We start from the raw sequence: 14,727 nt of genomic DNA, 5'->3' as shown, positions 1-14,727 counted from the left end.
ACCTGTATGTGACCCTCATGTCACACACACCAATACAATCGATGTCTAACTGTCTCTGAGCAAGAGACACCCCATTGGTTCACCCCGTTTCCCCCCTCAAAACTTATCTTGATAAAGTCAGAAAAGACATGTAGTGTTCTGCATAGACTTCCAAAATGTTATAAAATGTAGTAAGGTTCATTTGGATATGAAAAGATATGTAAATACACAGCTAAGACTCATAAAAACTTGTGTAAACTAGTAAATACTGTCTACATCTAGAAAGACCAGACAATATAGGAACCATTGCAGACTATACAGCAAATGCCACTGAATAGTGGGGAGGAGATAGAAGCGTTATTTGCAATCAAATTCCTAAAAATGCTTAAACAACAGAGTAGTGATAATGAGGTTCTTTAAGTTTGCTAGGATAGGGATAGACTGGGATAGGGGCAGTTTATATATAAAGGGGGGGGGGGGGGGAAGTGATACCTGAAAGAAGTGTAGAGAGAGCTGGAGAACCTCAACAGATCTGGCAGCATTGTGGAGAGAGAGAGAGATTGAGTTCATGTTTCAATGACCCTTCTTCAGAGCTCTGTTTCTCTCTGCACAGGTACTGCCGAATTTCTCCAGGGGCTTTCTTCTATTTCCCTTTCTGGGTGCCCACAGTCATGCACTTTGTCATGGTGGCTCTGTGGTTAGCACTGCTACCTCACAGCGCCAGGGCTCTGGGCTTGATTTCAGCCTTGGGCAACTGTCTGTGTGGAGGCTGCGTGTTCTCCCTATGTCTGAGAGAGTTTCGTCTGGGTGCTCTGGTTTTGTTCCCACAGTCTAAAGATGTGCAGGTTAGAGTGGATTAGCTTAAATTGCTCATATGTATTTATTGCCCGTCCCTAGTTTCCCCTTGAGAAGGCAGTGATGAGCTGCCTTCTTGAACCCCTACAGTCTGTGTTTGCAAGAATGATCTTGAGGAAGAAACGCTTGTCATATGAGGAGGGGTTAAGGGGTCAGTAATGGGAAATGCAGGGATTGGGGAGGGTGGAATCTGGGTGGGCTGCTCTTCAGTGGGTCAGTGTGGACTCAATAGGTCGAATGGTCTGTTCCTACACTGTAGGGATTCTATGTTTCCAGTCCAATTGTTGCATCTGGTCCTTTAGAATTTACAAGTTTAGGCGGGCAAGTGGGGGAGTGGGGGGAGGTGGATTTGATCGAAGTTTTCAAGATACTGACAGGACAGATAAAGATAACCTTTCTAAAACCAAGAGTATTATCTGAGAATTAGGGCCGGACCATTCAGGAGAGATGTTGGGAAGGACTTCGAAACACATAGGGTGGGGGAGGCTTGGAACTGTCTTCCACAAATGGCAAAAGATGCTGGATCAGTTGTTAATTTTAACTCTGAGACAGTTATTTTTTGTTAAGCAAAGGGTGTTAAGCCATATGGGCCCAAGGCAGGTTTATGGAGTTAAGCCACAGATCAGAAATTATCTTGTTGAATGGCAGAACAGGCATGAAGGGCTGAATGGCCTACTCCTCTTCCTCATTTCCTATGTTGTCGGAAAGAAGTGGACAAATTGGAGTATACCTCAGCAGTGACCAGTATATCATTAGGGCTGAGAATAGTTACGGAAAAGGTCAAATGCTGAACTGGAGGAAAGCAGCCTTCAGTGATCGGATCTGAAAATGGACCGGGCCCAGGAGAAAATGAGTGATTTGAGACCAATGAAGAGAAAGTGACTGAGGTCCAGGATAGACACATTATGGAAAGTCATGCCTAGCTACAGCTGTACAGCTTTTGCAAATGTAGAGATTGAAATGAAACAGGAAAATGAGGCAGATGAGATGTGCAAGGTCTATAATACAATAGGAGAACAAGCTGAAGGGACTTAAAACTGGAATAAGAGTAAGTACGCAAGTTAGCTCGCTGAGCTGGACGGTTTGTTTTCAGACCTTTCATCCCCATGACTAGGTAACATCATCAGTGAGAATCTCCGGTGAAGTGCTGGTGGTATGGCCCGCCTCTCTATTTGTAGGCCTTCGTTTCTTAAGGTGGGTGATGTCATCTCCAGTTCTTTTCCTCAAGTGAAGGTAGATAGGATCTAAATCAATGTGTTTATTGATGGAGTTCTGGTTAGAGTGCCATGCCGCTAAGAATTCTCGTGTGTGTCTTTGTTTCACCTGTCCTAGGATGTGTGTGTGTGTTGTCCCAGTTAAAGTAGTGTCTTTCTTTGTCTGTATGTAGAGAAACTCGTGAGAGTGGGTCATGTCTTTTGGTGGCCAGCTGAGGCTCATGTATCCTAGAGGCAGGTTTCCTGCTAGTTTGTCCGATGTAGTGTTTTATACAGTTCTTGCATGGTATCTTGTAAATTCCATTAGTTTTGCTGGTAGTATCTAATGGATCCTTTAGGTTCACTAGTCGCTGTTAGTGTGTTGGTACGTTTGTGGGTTACCGTGATGCCAAGGGATCGGAGTAGTCTGGAAGTCGTTTTTTGGTAAGGTAATGTGGCTATAGTTTTTGATTGCACTGAGTCTGCTTGTTTGGGTTTGTTTCTGAGGGATCAGCAGATTGTGTTTATCAGGGACCCGTTTCTCTTGAAAACAGAAAATAGATATTCTACTTCTGTTCTTTGTGGTTCTTGGGTGTTGCAGTGTGATGTAGCTTATTGAAATAATGTCATGATGCAGCTCTGTTAGTGGGTGTTGGGATGATTGCTTCTGAAGTTAAGTATTTGGTCCGTGTTTGTTGTTGTTCTGTAGATGTTGGTTTGAAGCTCTCCGTTAACTGTGCGTTTCACTGTCACCTCGAGGAATGGTAGTCTGTTGTCATTCTCCTCCACTTTTGTGAATTTTATGCCTGTCAGGATATCGTTGATGGTGTTATATGTTTCCTATAACTTGTTTCATTTTGTGACGACAAAGATGTCATCTACGTAACAGACCCAAAGTTTGGGCTGGATAGCTGGGAGGGCAGCTTGTTCAAGTCTCTGCATTACTGCTTCTGCTGTGAGCCCTGGTATTGGTGATCCCATAGGTGTTCCGTTGATTTGTTTGTAGGTTTTGTTATTGAATGTGAAGTGGGTTGTGAGGCACAGGTCTATTAGCTTGAGGATGTTATCTTTGCTGATGAAGTTGGTGCTGTCTCCTATTTGTGGTCCTGGCGTTCCTAGTAATGATGCCAATGTTTCTTTGGCCAGGTTGATCTTAATTGATGTGAAAACGGCTGTTACATCAAAACAGACCATTATTTTGTCCTCTTCTATCTCGGTATCTTTGATGGCATTCAGGAATTCCTGGATGGAGTGAATGGAGTGGCGTGAATCTTCAATTAGGTGTTTTAGTTTTCAGTCAAGTTCTTTGACTAGTCTGTATGTTGGTGTGCCAGGTAGGGAGAATATGGGTCTGAGCGGGGCACCAGAATTGTATATTTTTGGTAATCCGTAGAAGCGTGATGTGTTGGATCCATCTGGTTTCATGTTTTGGAAGTCTGGCCAGTTTAATTCTCCTGATTCTGTTAACTGCTGTGGATTTGGATCTATTGCCACCTGCTGGTAAGTGTCAGTATCTTCAAGTAGAACCTTTGCCTTTTTAAGATAGTCAAAGTTCAAAATCCCACATCACCAGGTTATAGTCCAACAGGTTTATTTGGAAGCACTAGCTGAGTGTCTGTGAGAGGGTGTGTGTATGTGTGAGAGTGTCACCTGTAGTGTGACATGAACCCAAGGTCCCAGTTGAGCCCATCCCCATGGTAATGAACTTGGCTATCAGCCTCTGCTCAGCCACTTTGCGTTGTCGCCTGCCCTGAAGTCCACCTTGGAGTCCGAATGTCCCAGACCACTGAGTGTTCTCTGACTGGGAGGGAACACTCCTGTCTGGTGATTGGTGTGCAGTGTCCATTCACCCGTTGCCATAGCCTCTGCTCAGTCTCACCAATGTACCATGCCTCAAGGCATCCTTGCCTGCAGCGTATGAGATAGACAATGTTGGCTGAGTCACATGAATATCTGTCACGTACATGGTGGGAGGTGTCCCCACGTGTAATGGTGGTATCCCTGTCCACACTCTGACACGTCCTGCAGCATCTACTGTGACAGGGTTGTATGGAGTAGTCCTGAAGGCCAGGCAGTTTGCTATGAACCGTGATCTGTTTGAGGTTTGGTGGTTGTTTAAAGGTGAGAGGTGGAGGTGTGAGGAAGGTCTTGGTGAGGTGCTCATCCTCATTGATAATGTGGTGCAGGCTGTGAAGAACATGGTGTAGTTTTTCAGCTCCTGGGAAGTACTGACCAACGAAGGGTACCCTGTCAGTTGCAGCACGTGTCTGTCTCCTGAGAAGGTCATTACGGTTTCTCGCTGTGGCACGTCAGAACTGGCGGTCAATGAGTTGTGCATCGTACCACGTTCTTATGAGGGCATCCCCGAGTACTTCCAGGTGCCCGTCACATTCCTCCACATCTGAGCAGATCCAGTGTACGCGTAGGGCTTGTCCAGAGGGGATGGTTGTTTTAATATGTTTCGAGTGGAAGCTGGAGAAGTGTAGCATTGTGAGGTTATCCATGGGTTTGCGGTAGAGTGTGGTGCTGAGGTGCCTGTCCTTGATGGAGACGCACGTGTCCAAGAATGAGACAGATGGTAGAGAGTAGTCCGTGAGGAGTTTGAGGCGCCTCACAACCCACTTCACATTCAATAACAAAATCTACAAACAAGTCAACGGAACACCTATGGGATCACCAATACCAGGGCTCACAGCAGAAGCAGTAATGCACAGACTTGAACAAGCTGCCCTCCCAGCTATCCAGCCCAAACTTTGGGTCCGCTGTGTAGATGACACCTTTGTCGTCCCAACACCCACTAACAGAGCTGCATCATGACATTATTTCAATAAGCTACATCACACTGCAACACCCAAGAACCACAAAGAGCAGAAGAAGAATATCTATACAATATTTTCAAGAGAAACGGGTACCCAATAAACACAATCTGTTGATCCCTCAGAAACAAACCCAAACAAGCAGACCCAACGCAACCAAAAACTATAGCCACATTACCTTACATCAAAAACATCTCAGAATCGACTTCCAGACTACTCAGACCCCTTGGCCTCACGGTAGCCTACAAACGTACCAACACACTAACAGCGACTAGTGAACCTAAAGGATCCATTAGATACTACCAGCAAAACTAATGGAATTTACAAGATACCATGCAAAAACTGTAAAAAATACTACATCAGACAACACACACATCCTAGGACAGGTGAAACAATACACATAGGAGAATTCTTAGAGGCATGGCACTCTAACCAGAACTCCATCAATAAACACATAGGATCTAAATCAATCTACCTTCCCTTGAAAAAAAGAACCGGAAATGACATCACCCACCTTAAGAAACCAAGACATATAAACAGAGAGGCGGGCCATACCACCGGGGTTTCACCGGACACTGTCATTGATGATGTTACATAGTATGGTGATGAAATGTCTGAAAACAAACTTTCAAGCTCAGTGAGCAACCTTCCATACTTATCATCAACCTGAGCTACAAATCTTCTCAAAAATCACTCATGGAATATGTGTGGCAAAGCAAAACGAAGAATACATTTATGCTGAACATAAAAAGGAACCCAAAACTGTTTTATAAATATAGCAACAGTAAAACAATGGTCAAATGAAGAATGGGCTTTATACAGACCAAAAGTGAACACCACCTCCTGCAAGTTCCCCTCCGAGCCCCTCACCATCCTGACTTGGAAATCTATCGCCATCCCTTCAGTGTCATTGGGTCAAAATCCTGGAATTCCCTCCCTCAGGGCATTGTGGGTCAACCCACAGCACACGGACTGCAGCGGTTCAAGATGGCAGCTTACCCCCCACCTTCTCAAGGGGGCAACTAGGGATGAGCAATAAATGCTAGGCCCAGCCTGTGACGCCCATGCCTCTTGATTGAATAAATAGAAGAAAACTTCTGAAAACTTGTAAAAACCTGTACAAAAGATCGCAATCATTTAGGAAAGAACTCTCAAGGCCTGTAAAGACCTGTAAAAGTTCGCAATGGCCCTAAATACCTCTGAAAGCTCATTTACTCATTTATCCTCAGAAAGAGTCGTAAACAATTCAAACAGGTACATGTCATAATGGCTCAAAGGCCAGGAAAATGCTGTAAAGAAATTTAGAAATGTGTAAGGATGTATAAACATTGGAGTAGGCCATTCGGTCTCTCTCCCTCACTGTGCTATTTAACAGGCTGATCTCCTGCCTCAGCTCCCAGCTGCTCCCAACATTCCTCGACTTCCTGAGAGAGGCATCAAAATCTGGAATGAACATTCTCAATCAATGAGGATCCACCCCCACCTCTGGTGTGAGAGAATTTCAATGGTTCACACAGCCCTCTGAATGAAGAAATGTCTCCTTATCTCAGTCCAAAATGATCATCCCCTTCCCCTGCTCCTCACTGACCCCCCGCCAATTTGTGTTCTAGATTTCCCCAGCCAGGAGGTAACAACCTCTCAGTATGGACCCCGTCAAAACCCTTTGGAATCGAGTCTGCCTCAGTGGGATGTCTGCTCATTCTGCTTAACTCCAGTGAACATCAACCCAGTTTACTCAGACTCTCATCACCTCCAGGCCAAGCACATTTTTGTTCTGTATCGGACACCAACACTGTGGATTGCCTTTCAGGTGCATTCTGACCATAGTCACCTTTCAGTGCAGCAAATCCTCTAGACTCTGATACCCTGGCTGACATTCCCAAACTGGCCTGCAGAATTGCTTGCTGAATTGGCGAGTTGATTTTTTTTTGTGATTCATGTGCAAGGACATCCAAACCCCACAGAAGGCAAACACTTACTCAGCTTCATAGCTTTGAAAAAAATATGCAGCCTCTGTATTCTCCTGATGGACAATTTCACATTTGCTCACAGCAGAACCCCATCTGCTACCTTCTTGCCATTCCTGAGGAAGGGCTTTTGCCCGAAACGTCGACTCTCCTGCTCCTCGGATGCCGCCTGACCTGCTGTGCTTTTCCAGTGCCACCCTTTCCAACTCTGACTTCTCCAGCATCTGCAGGCCTCACTTTCTCCTGATCACTTAACCTGTCTGCAACCCTTTGATTGGCTGATTTATTGCTGTCATGTGTACCACAGTACAGTGAAAAGTGTTGCTTTGCATGCTGTACAGGCAGATTGCGCCATCCAAAGTGCATCAGGGTCGCAGAGAGAGAGAGAGAGAGAGAGATCAGAATTAACATTTGAGATCCAGTCAAAAGTCTGTTAACAGCAGGGAAGAAGCGGTTCCTGAATCTAGTTGCATGTGTTTTCAAACTTTTGTATCTTCTGCCCAATGGAAGAGGGGGGGAAGAGAGTGTACCCGGGGTGGGAGGGGTCTTTGATGATGTTGGGCAGTGGGAAGTGTAGACGGAGTCAACGGATGGAAGGTTGGGTTGTGTGAGGGACTGGGCTGTGTTCACAACTCCCTGTAGTTTCTTACAGTCCTGGGCAGCGCAGTTGCCAAACTAATGCATCCGGATAGGCCATTGTATGGTGCATCTATAAAACTTGGTCAGGGTCCTCGTGGACAATGTCAAATTTCTTTCGCTTCCTGAGGAAGTAGGGACGATGTTGTGCTCTCTTGACCGTTGCATTGACGTGGGTGGACCAGGAGAGATTGTTGGTGACCGCCACTCCCAGGATCTCAAATCTGTTATGGGCGGCACGGTGGCACAGTGGTTAGCACTGCTGCCTCACAGCGCCTGTAGACCCGGGTTCAATTCCCGACTCAGGCGACTGACTGTGTGGAGTTTGCACGTTCTCCCCGTGTCTGCGTGGGTTTCCTCCGGGTGCTCCGGTTTCCTCCCACAGTCACAAAGATGTGCGGGTCAGGTGAATTGGCCATGCTAAATTGCCCATAGTGTTAGGTAAGGGGTAAATGTAGGGGCATGGGTGGGTTGCGCTTCGGCGGGTCGGTGTGGACTTGTTGGGCCGAAGGGCCTGTTTCCACACTGTAAGTCTAATCTAATCTAATCTCTCAAGCACCTCCCCCTCAGCACCATTGGCACAGACAGGGGCGCGTACTCCACTCTGCTTCCTGAGGTCAATGAGCAGTCCCTTCATTTTGCTGACGTTGAGGGAGAGATTACTGTCTTTACACCATGCCTCTTTCCTGTGCTCAGTCTTGTTGTTCAAGATGACAACCGTGGTGTCATCAGCAAACTTGGAACTGGAGTTGGGGTGGAATTTGGACACATAGTGGTGAACCTTGTGACGATGCTGCCACTTTCAAAAGGTTCTTTCGTCCTAGTTTTGTTTGAAGAGAGGTCGTAAGGGCAGAGGAGGAGTCCGGGCTGTTTCATAGTTTAACAATGGAAAGGGAGTGGCCAGTTCTCCTCAATCAGGTTTTTTTTTTAAGTACTTTTTGTGCTGCAGCATTCTCAAGATGTTGGAGTCTGGAAGTGTTGCAAGCTTCAGGTAAGGATTCCTCTGACTTCCTCCAAAATCCCTCTCTGGATGTTGTTCCCTCCTGCCTGTAAGAATCTGTGCTTGAATTTACCTTTCTACCAAGCGGTGTGTTTACGGGATGTTACTGTTTTGGAACAGCTAGTTAGTTAAGTTACTGTATCTGGTCAGTTAGGTTTTCCAATAGTTAAATTGGAACCTTGCTCTCCCGACGTCCCCAAAAGTACCCTTCCACCGACACTCTCATTTGTTTGGCTGAACTGGTCCTCACCCTTACAATTTCTCCTTCGAATCCTCCCACTTCCTCCAGACCAAAGGGGTAGCCATGGGCACACGTATGGGCCCCAGCTATGCCTGTCTCTTTGTTGGCTACGTAGAACAGTCGATCTTCCGTAATTACACCAGCACCACTCCCACCTCTTCCTCCGCTACATTGATGACTGCATTGGTGCCACCTCGTGCTCCCGCAAGGAGGTTGAGCAATTCATCAACTTCACCAATACATTCCACCCTGACCTTAAATTTACCTGGACCATCTCTGACACCTCCCTCCCCTTCCTGGACCTCTCCGTCTCCATTAATGACGACCAACTTGACACTGACATTTTTTACAAACCCACCGACTCCCACAGCTACCTGGATTACACCTCTTCCCACCCTAACTCCTGCAAAAATGCCATCCCGTATTCCCAATTCCTCCGCCTCTGCCGTATCTGCTTCCAGGAGGACCAGTTCCACCACAGAACACACCAGATGGCCTCCTTCTTTAAAGACAGCAAATTTCCCTTCCCACGTGGTTAAAGATGCCCTCCAGTGCATCTCGTCCACATCCCGCACCTCCGCCCTCAGACCCCACCCCTCCAACCATAACAAGGACAGAATCCCCCTACCAACCTTCGCATAAACCAAATCATCCGCCGACATTTCCGCCACCTCCAAACGGACCCCACCACCAGGGATATATTTCCCTCCCCAACCCTTTCCGCCTTCCGTAAAGACCGTTCCCTCCGTGACTACCTGGTCAGGTCCACGCCCCCCCTACGACCCACCCTCCCATCCTGGCACTTTCCCCTGCCACCGCAGGAACTGCAAAACCTGCGCCCACACCTCCTCCCTCACCTCTATCCAAGGCCCTAAAGGAGCCTTCCACATCCATCAAAGTTTTACCTGCACATCCACTAATATCATTTATTGTATCCATTGCTCCCGATACATGGGGAGACTGGACGCCTCCTAGCAGGGCGCTTTAGGGAACATCTCTGGGACACCCGCACCAATCAATCCCACCGCCCCTTGGCCCAACATTTCAACTCCCCCTCAGACTCTGCTGAGGACATGGAAGTCCTGGACCTCCTCCACCACCGCTCCCCCATTACCCGACGCCTGGAGGAAGAACGCCTCATCTTCCGCCTTGGAACACTTCAACCCCAGGGCATCAATGTGGGCTTCAACAGTTTCCTCATTTCCCCTTCCCCCACCTCACCCCAGTTCCAAACTTCCAGCTCAGCACTGTCCCCATGACCTGTTCTACCTGCCTATCTCCCTTCCCACTTACCTGCTCCACCCTCCCTTCTGACCTATCACCTCCATCACCACCCCCATTCACCTATTGTACTCTTTGCTACTTTCTCCCCAGCTACTTTCCTGCCTCTATTCCTGATAAAGGGCTTTTGCCCGAAATGTCGATTTTCCTGATGCCTCCTCGGATGCTGCCTGACCTGCTGCGCTTTTCCAGCACCGCTCTGATCTAAACAGTACATGAGATCACTGCATCAGAGTCACTGATGTCAAGGGCAATGCCGAGTGCCCAGGCACTGATCCAAGGTACAACCAGCCAACATGAAAATGGCAGAGAACTCTCTATTTTCCATCTGTTAGCTAGTCCACAATCGCTGTTCATACATTCGTCCCAATCTCACGAGCTCTGATCTTGTGTGGCACCTTAGTGAGCAGTTTCTCATGATCTACTGGATCCCTCTTAGCTATCTAGCTAGCTATGCCCTCAAAGCACTTGAATGGATTTTCTAAGCACCCTGTTGCCACCTCCATAATATTAGACCAGTCAAAGACTTACTGAGGTCTGTGAAAAGTTGGGAACACCCATTGAAACTCTCAAAGGATCGTAAAGACTTCCACACAAGCATAGAATCATACAGCACTGAAACAGACCCTTTGGTATAGCCAGTCCATGTTCCTAAACTAAACTAGTCCCACCTGCCTGCTCCTGGCCCATCTCCCTCCAAACCTTCCCTATTCATGTCCTTATTCAAATATCTTTTAAACATTGTAACTGTCCCCACACCCACCACTTCCTCAGGAAGTTCATCCCACCCATGAACCACTCTATGTATAAAAAAATTGCCCTTCATGTCCTTTATAAATCTTTCTTCTCCCACCTTAAAAATATAGTTTTGAATTTCCCATTCTTTTAAGATTAGATGAGATTAGATTCCCAGCAGAATGGAAACAGGCCCTTTGGCCCAACAAGTCCACATCAACCCTCTGACGAGTAACTTACCCAGACTCATTCCCCTACCCTATATTTTCCCCTGACAACACTATGGGTAATTTAGCATGGCCAATTCACTTAAACTGCACATCTTTGGATTGTGGGAGGAAACCCACGGAGACACTGGAAGAATGTACAAACTCCACACAGACAGTGGCCCTAAGGGTGGAATTAAACCCAGGTCCTTGGCACTGTGAGGCAGCAGTGCTCACCACTGAGCCACCGTGCAGCCCTAAATTTTGCCATTCACTCGATCTGCACCCCTCATGATTTTATAAAACTAAGGTCACCCCTCGACCTCCTGTGCTCCAGTGAAAAAAAATCCCAGCCTATCTTTATAACTCAAACCCTCCATTCCCGGCAACATCCTGGTAAATCTCTTCTGACCCCTCTCCAGCGTAATAATATCCTTCCTGTAACAGGGCAACCAGAACTGGACACAGTTCTCCAGACGAGACCTCACCAATGTCCTGTACAGCCTCAACATGACTTCCCATACTTGAAGATCTGAGCAGTAAAGGCAAGTGTGCTAAATGCCTTCTTAACCACCCTGTCTATACGTGACGCGTATTTCAAAGAATTATGTACCTGAACCCTGAGGTCTTTCTATTCTACAGCACTACCCAATGACCGGCTTTTAACTGTATAAGGCCTGCCCTTGTTTATTTTACCAAAATGCAATACCTCACATTTATTCAAATTAAACTCCAGCTGCCACTCCTCAACCCAATGACCCAATTGATTGAGATCTCCTTGTAATCTTAGATAACCTTCTTCAATGTCCACTATGTAACCAATATTGGTATCGTCTGCCAATTTACTCACTGTGCCGCTTGTCTTCTCATCCAAATCGTTTACATAAATGGCAAACTAAAGTGGACCCAGCACCGATCCCTGCCAAACACTGCTGGTAACGGGCCTTCAGTCTGAAAAACAACCCTCCATCACCACCCTGTCTCGGACTGTCAAATCAAACTTGTACCCAATTGTACTTACCCCTTTGTAGATGTCGACATTGAGAGTGCTGTTATTGTTCGGGAAGAGGTCAGAGTGTGGACTACTACTGTTGGCGCACACTTCGTGCTAGGAAAGGGAAAAATCATGTCAGATACATTTCTAAACTGTACAGTCTTTTCACTTGGCAATTCAAGCATTCTGTAGCAATACATCTCACGGCAATGCTACTCCGAACCTTCACCACACTTCGCGTGAGGTAATATTTCCGAATTTCGCCCCCTGAACGATTTCGCTCTAATTACTTTGCTGCATCCACAAGCCCTGGAAGTCGATGGAAGGGGTCACCAACAGGGCTATCAAGCAGCACCTGCTCAGCAATAACCTGCTCAGTGACGCCCAGTTTGGGTCCCACCAGGGTCACTCAGCTCCTGACCTCATTACAGCCTTGGCTCAAACATGGACAAAAGAGCTGAACTCCAGAGGGGAGGGGAGAGGGACAGCCCTTGACAACACCTCATTGAAACTTCTAGAATACTGAGAGGACGGCGTGGAGAAGATGTCTCCCAGCGCCAGGGACCTGGGTTCAATTCCAGTCTCAGGCAATTGTCTGTGTGGAGTCTGCACATTCTCCTGTGTCTGTGTAGGTTTCCTCCCACAATATAAAGATGTGCTGTTTTGGCCATGTTAAATTGCCCATAGTGCCCAGGGATGTGTAGGTTAGGTGCATTAGTCAGGGGTAAATGTAGAGTAATTGGGTAGGGAAATGGCTCTGGGTAGCTTACTCTTCGGAGGGTCAGTGTGGACTTGTTGGGCCTAATGGCCTGTTTCCACACTGTGGGGCTTCTATGATTCTATGATTTAGTAGGAGAGACCCAGACCTGAGGGCACAGCCTCAGGGTGAAGGGGGCAACCCTTTCAAACTGAGATGAGGGGGAATTCTTTCAGCCAGAGGGTGGGGAATCTGTGGAACTCATTGCCACAGAAGCCTGTGGAGACCAAGTCAACGAGCATATTTAAGACAGAGAGATAGACAGGTTCTTGATGAGTAAGGGGATCAAGGGTTATGGAGAGAAGGCAAGAGAATGGGGTTGAGAAATATATCAACCACGATCAAAAGGCAGAGCAGACTTGAGAGGTCAAATGGCCAAGTTCTACTCCTATATCATATGGACATCCATTCCACGTTTGACTGAGTGTGGCATCAAGGAACCCTGACAAAACTGGAGCCAATGAGGATCAGAGGGAAAACTCTCCACTGGTTGGAGCCATATGTGGCAGATAGGAAGATGCCTGTGAGGTCACTCAGCTCTAGGGCATCTCTGAGGGGTGTAATAACAGGGTAGTTATTTTGTAGGAGTTCAACATCTCCAATATTAATTGCGATGGTCATAGTGTAAGGGGTTTCGAGGGGAAAGATTTCTGGACATGTATCTGGGAGAACGTTTTCTATCAAAGTATAGATGGTCCAACAAGGGGATGGCACCTAGTGCTGCACCTGATTCTGGGGAGAGAACGTGGACAGGTGTTCAAGGTGATAGTGGGGGAGCATTTTCAGAATAGTCCCCACAACATTCGTACAATTGATAAGTTTGTTATGGAAAAGGAAGAAGATGGTCTGCCAAAAAAAAAAGGTGCTTTGGATTGGGGGAAGGCAGGTTTTATTAAAAATCAGGAAGAATCTGGCCAGAGTAGACTGGGAACAGGTACTTGAGGGAAGTTTCACAGCAGAACAATTTTCGATAAGGAACTGGGGGAGAGTACAGGCCCAACATGTTCCCTTTAAGGCAGACCTGGGCATTTTATGGCCTTTGGTTGTTCCTGTCCGGCCCGTATGAGGTCAATCTTAAATTAGAACATAAATGAAAAAGTGTGTTGCTTTCGTTTTGAAAAGGATGCTTTTCTTTTATTTACGTATGGACGCACATACGCGTGTATGTGCGTGCGTGAACAGCTAAAAGTGATGCTTGCTGGTGAGCCCTCAAAATGTCAGCTCACGCCAAGACAAGTTATGTCATATCCCACAAAATCGCCCGAAACAGTAAACCATTTTCTGATGGAGAGTTTATTAAGGAGGGCTTGTTGGACTCTGCAGAACTAATATACCCGGAGAAAAAGGAGGCCTCTCCCGACACACTGCAACGAGAAGGACTGGGGACATCGCGAGAAATCTGGAGCTTCAACTGCAGCACAGAGTGGTCAACCATGACTTTTTTTCCTTGGCTTTGGACGAAAGCTGCGATGTATGTGACACAGCCCAGCTACTCATCTTTGTACATGGGACAACTACGGACTTTAAAATCACAGAGGAGCTGGCAGCCATGCAGTTAATAAAAGGGACAACAACTGGTAATGATTTGTTCATGGAGGTAAATGCATGTTTGGACATGTTGGGACTAAAATGGGACAAGCTGGCGGGTGTGACAACGGATGGTTGTCCAAATCTAACGGGAAAAAATGTTGGACTCTTAAAGAGAATGCAGGATAAAGTGACAGAAATTGACCCCGAACAGAAATTGGTATTTTTACACTATATTATACATCAGGAAGTGTTGTGTAAGTCAGTGTTAAAAATTAACCATGTGGTTAATGTTGTAACTAAAATAGTTAACTTCATCAGGGCAAGAGCTTTGAATCACAGGCAGTTTGTTGCACTTTTGGAGGAAAATGAGACTGAACATCGTGACATAGGCTACCACACAGCGGTCAGGTGACTCAGCCTGGGCAAGATGCTGCAAGGTGTATGGGACCTGAGAGAAGAGATTCAAGATTTGTGTGTGAAGAAAGGGAATGGCATTCCCCAGCTTTCAGATGCAGACTGGATTGCAGACCTTGGTTT

At 46.6% G+C, this 14,727-nt stretch overlaps 1 protein-coding gene across 1 annotated transcript in view; it reads right to left on the bottom strand.

The window, feature by feature from the left end:
- The window catches only part of LOC132805738 (natural resistance-associated macrophage protein 2-like), a 106,451-nt gene that overhangs the window by 25,582 nt on the left and 66,142 nt on the right, over positions 1-14,727 (bottom strand). Inside the window, exon 9 of the mRNA XM_060820963.1 lies at positions 11,931-12,017. Coding sequence (XP_060676946.1) covers positions 11,931-12,017 — 87 coding nt within the window. The remainder of the gene's footprint in view (positions 1-11,930; positions 12,018-14,727) is intronic.

The sequence above is a fragment of the Hemiscyllium ocellatum genome, chromosome X, assembly GCF_020745735.1.
Source record: "Hemiscyllium ocellatum isolate sHemOce1 chromosome X, sHemOce1.pat.X.cur, whole genome shotgun sequence".
Taxonomy (NCBI): domain Eukaryota; kingdom Metazoa; phylum Chordata; class Chondrichthyes; order Orectolobiformes; family Hemiscylliidae; genus Hemiscyllium; species Hemiscyllium ocellatum.
This window is presented reverse-complemented; position numbering and strand designations above follow the sequence as displayed.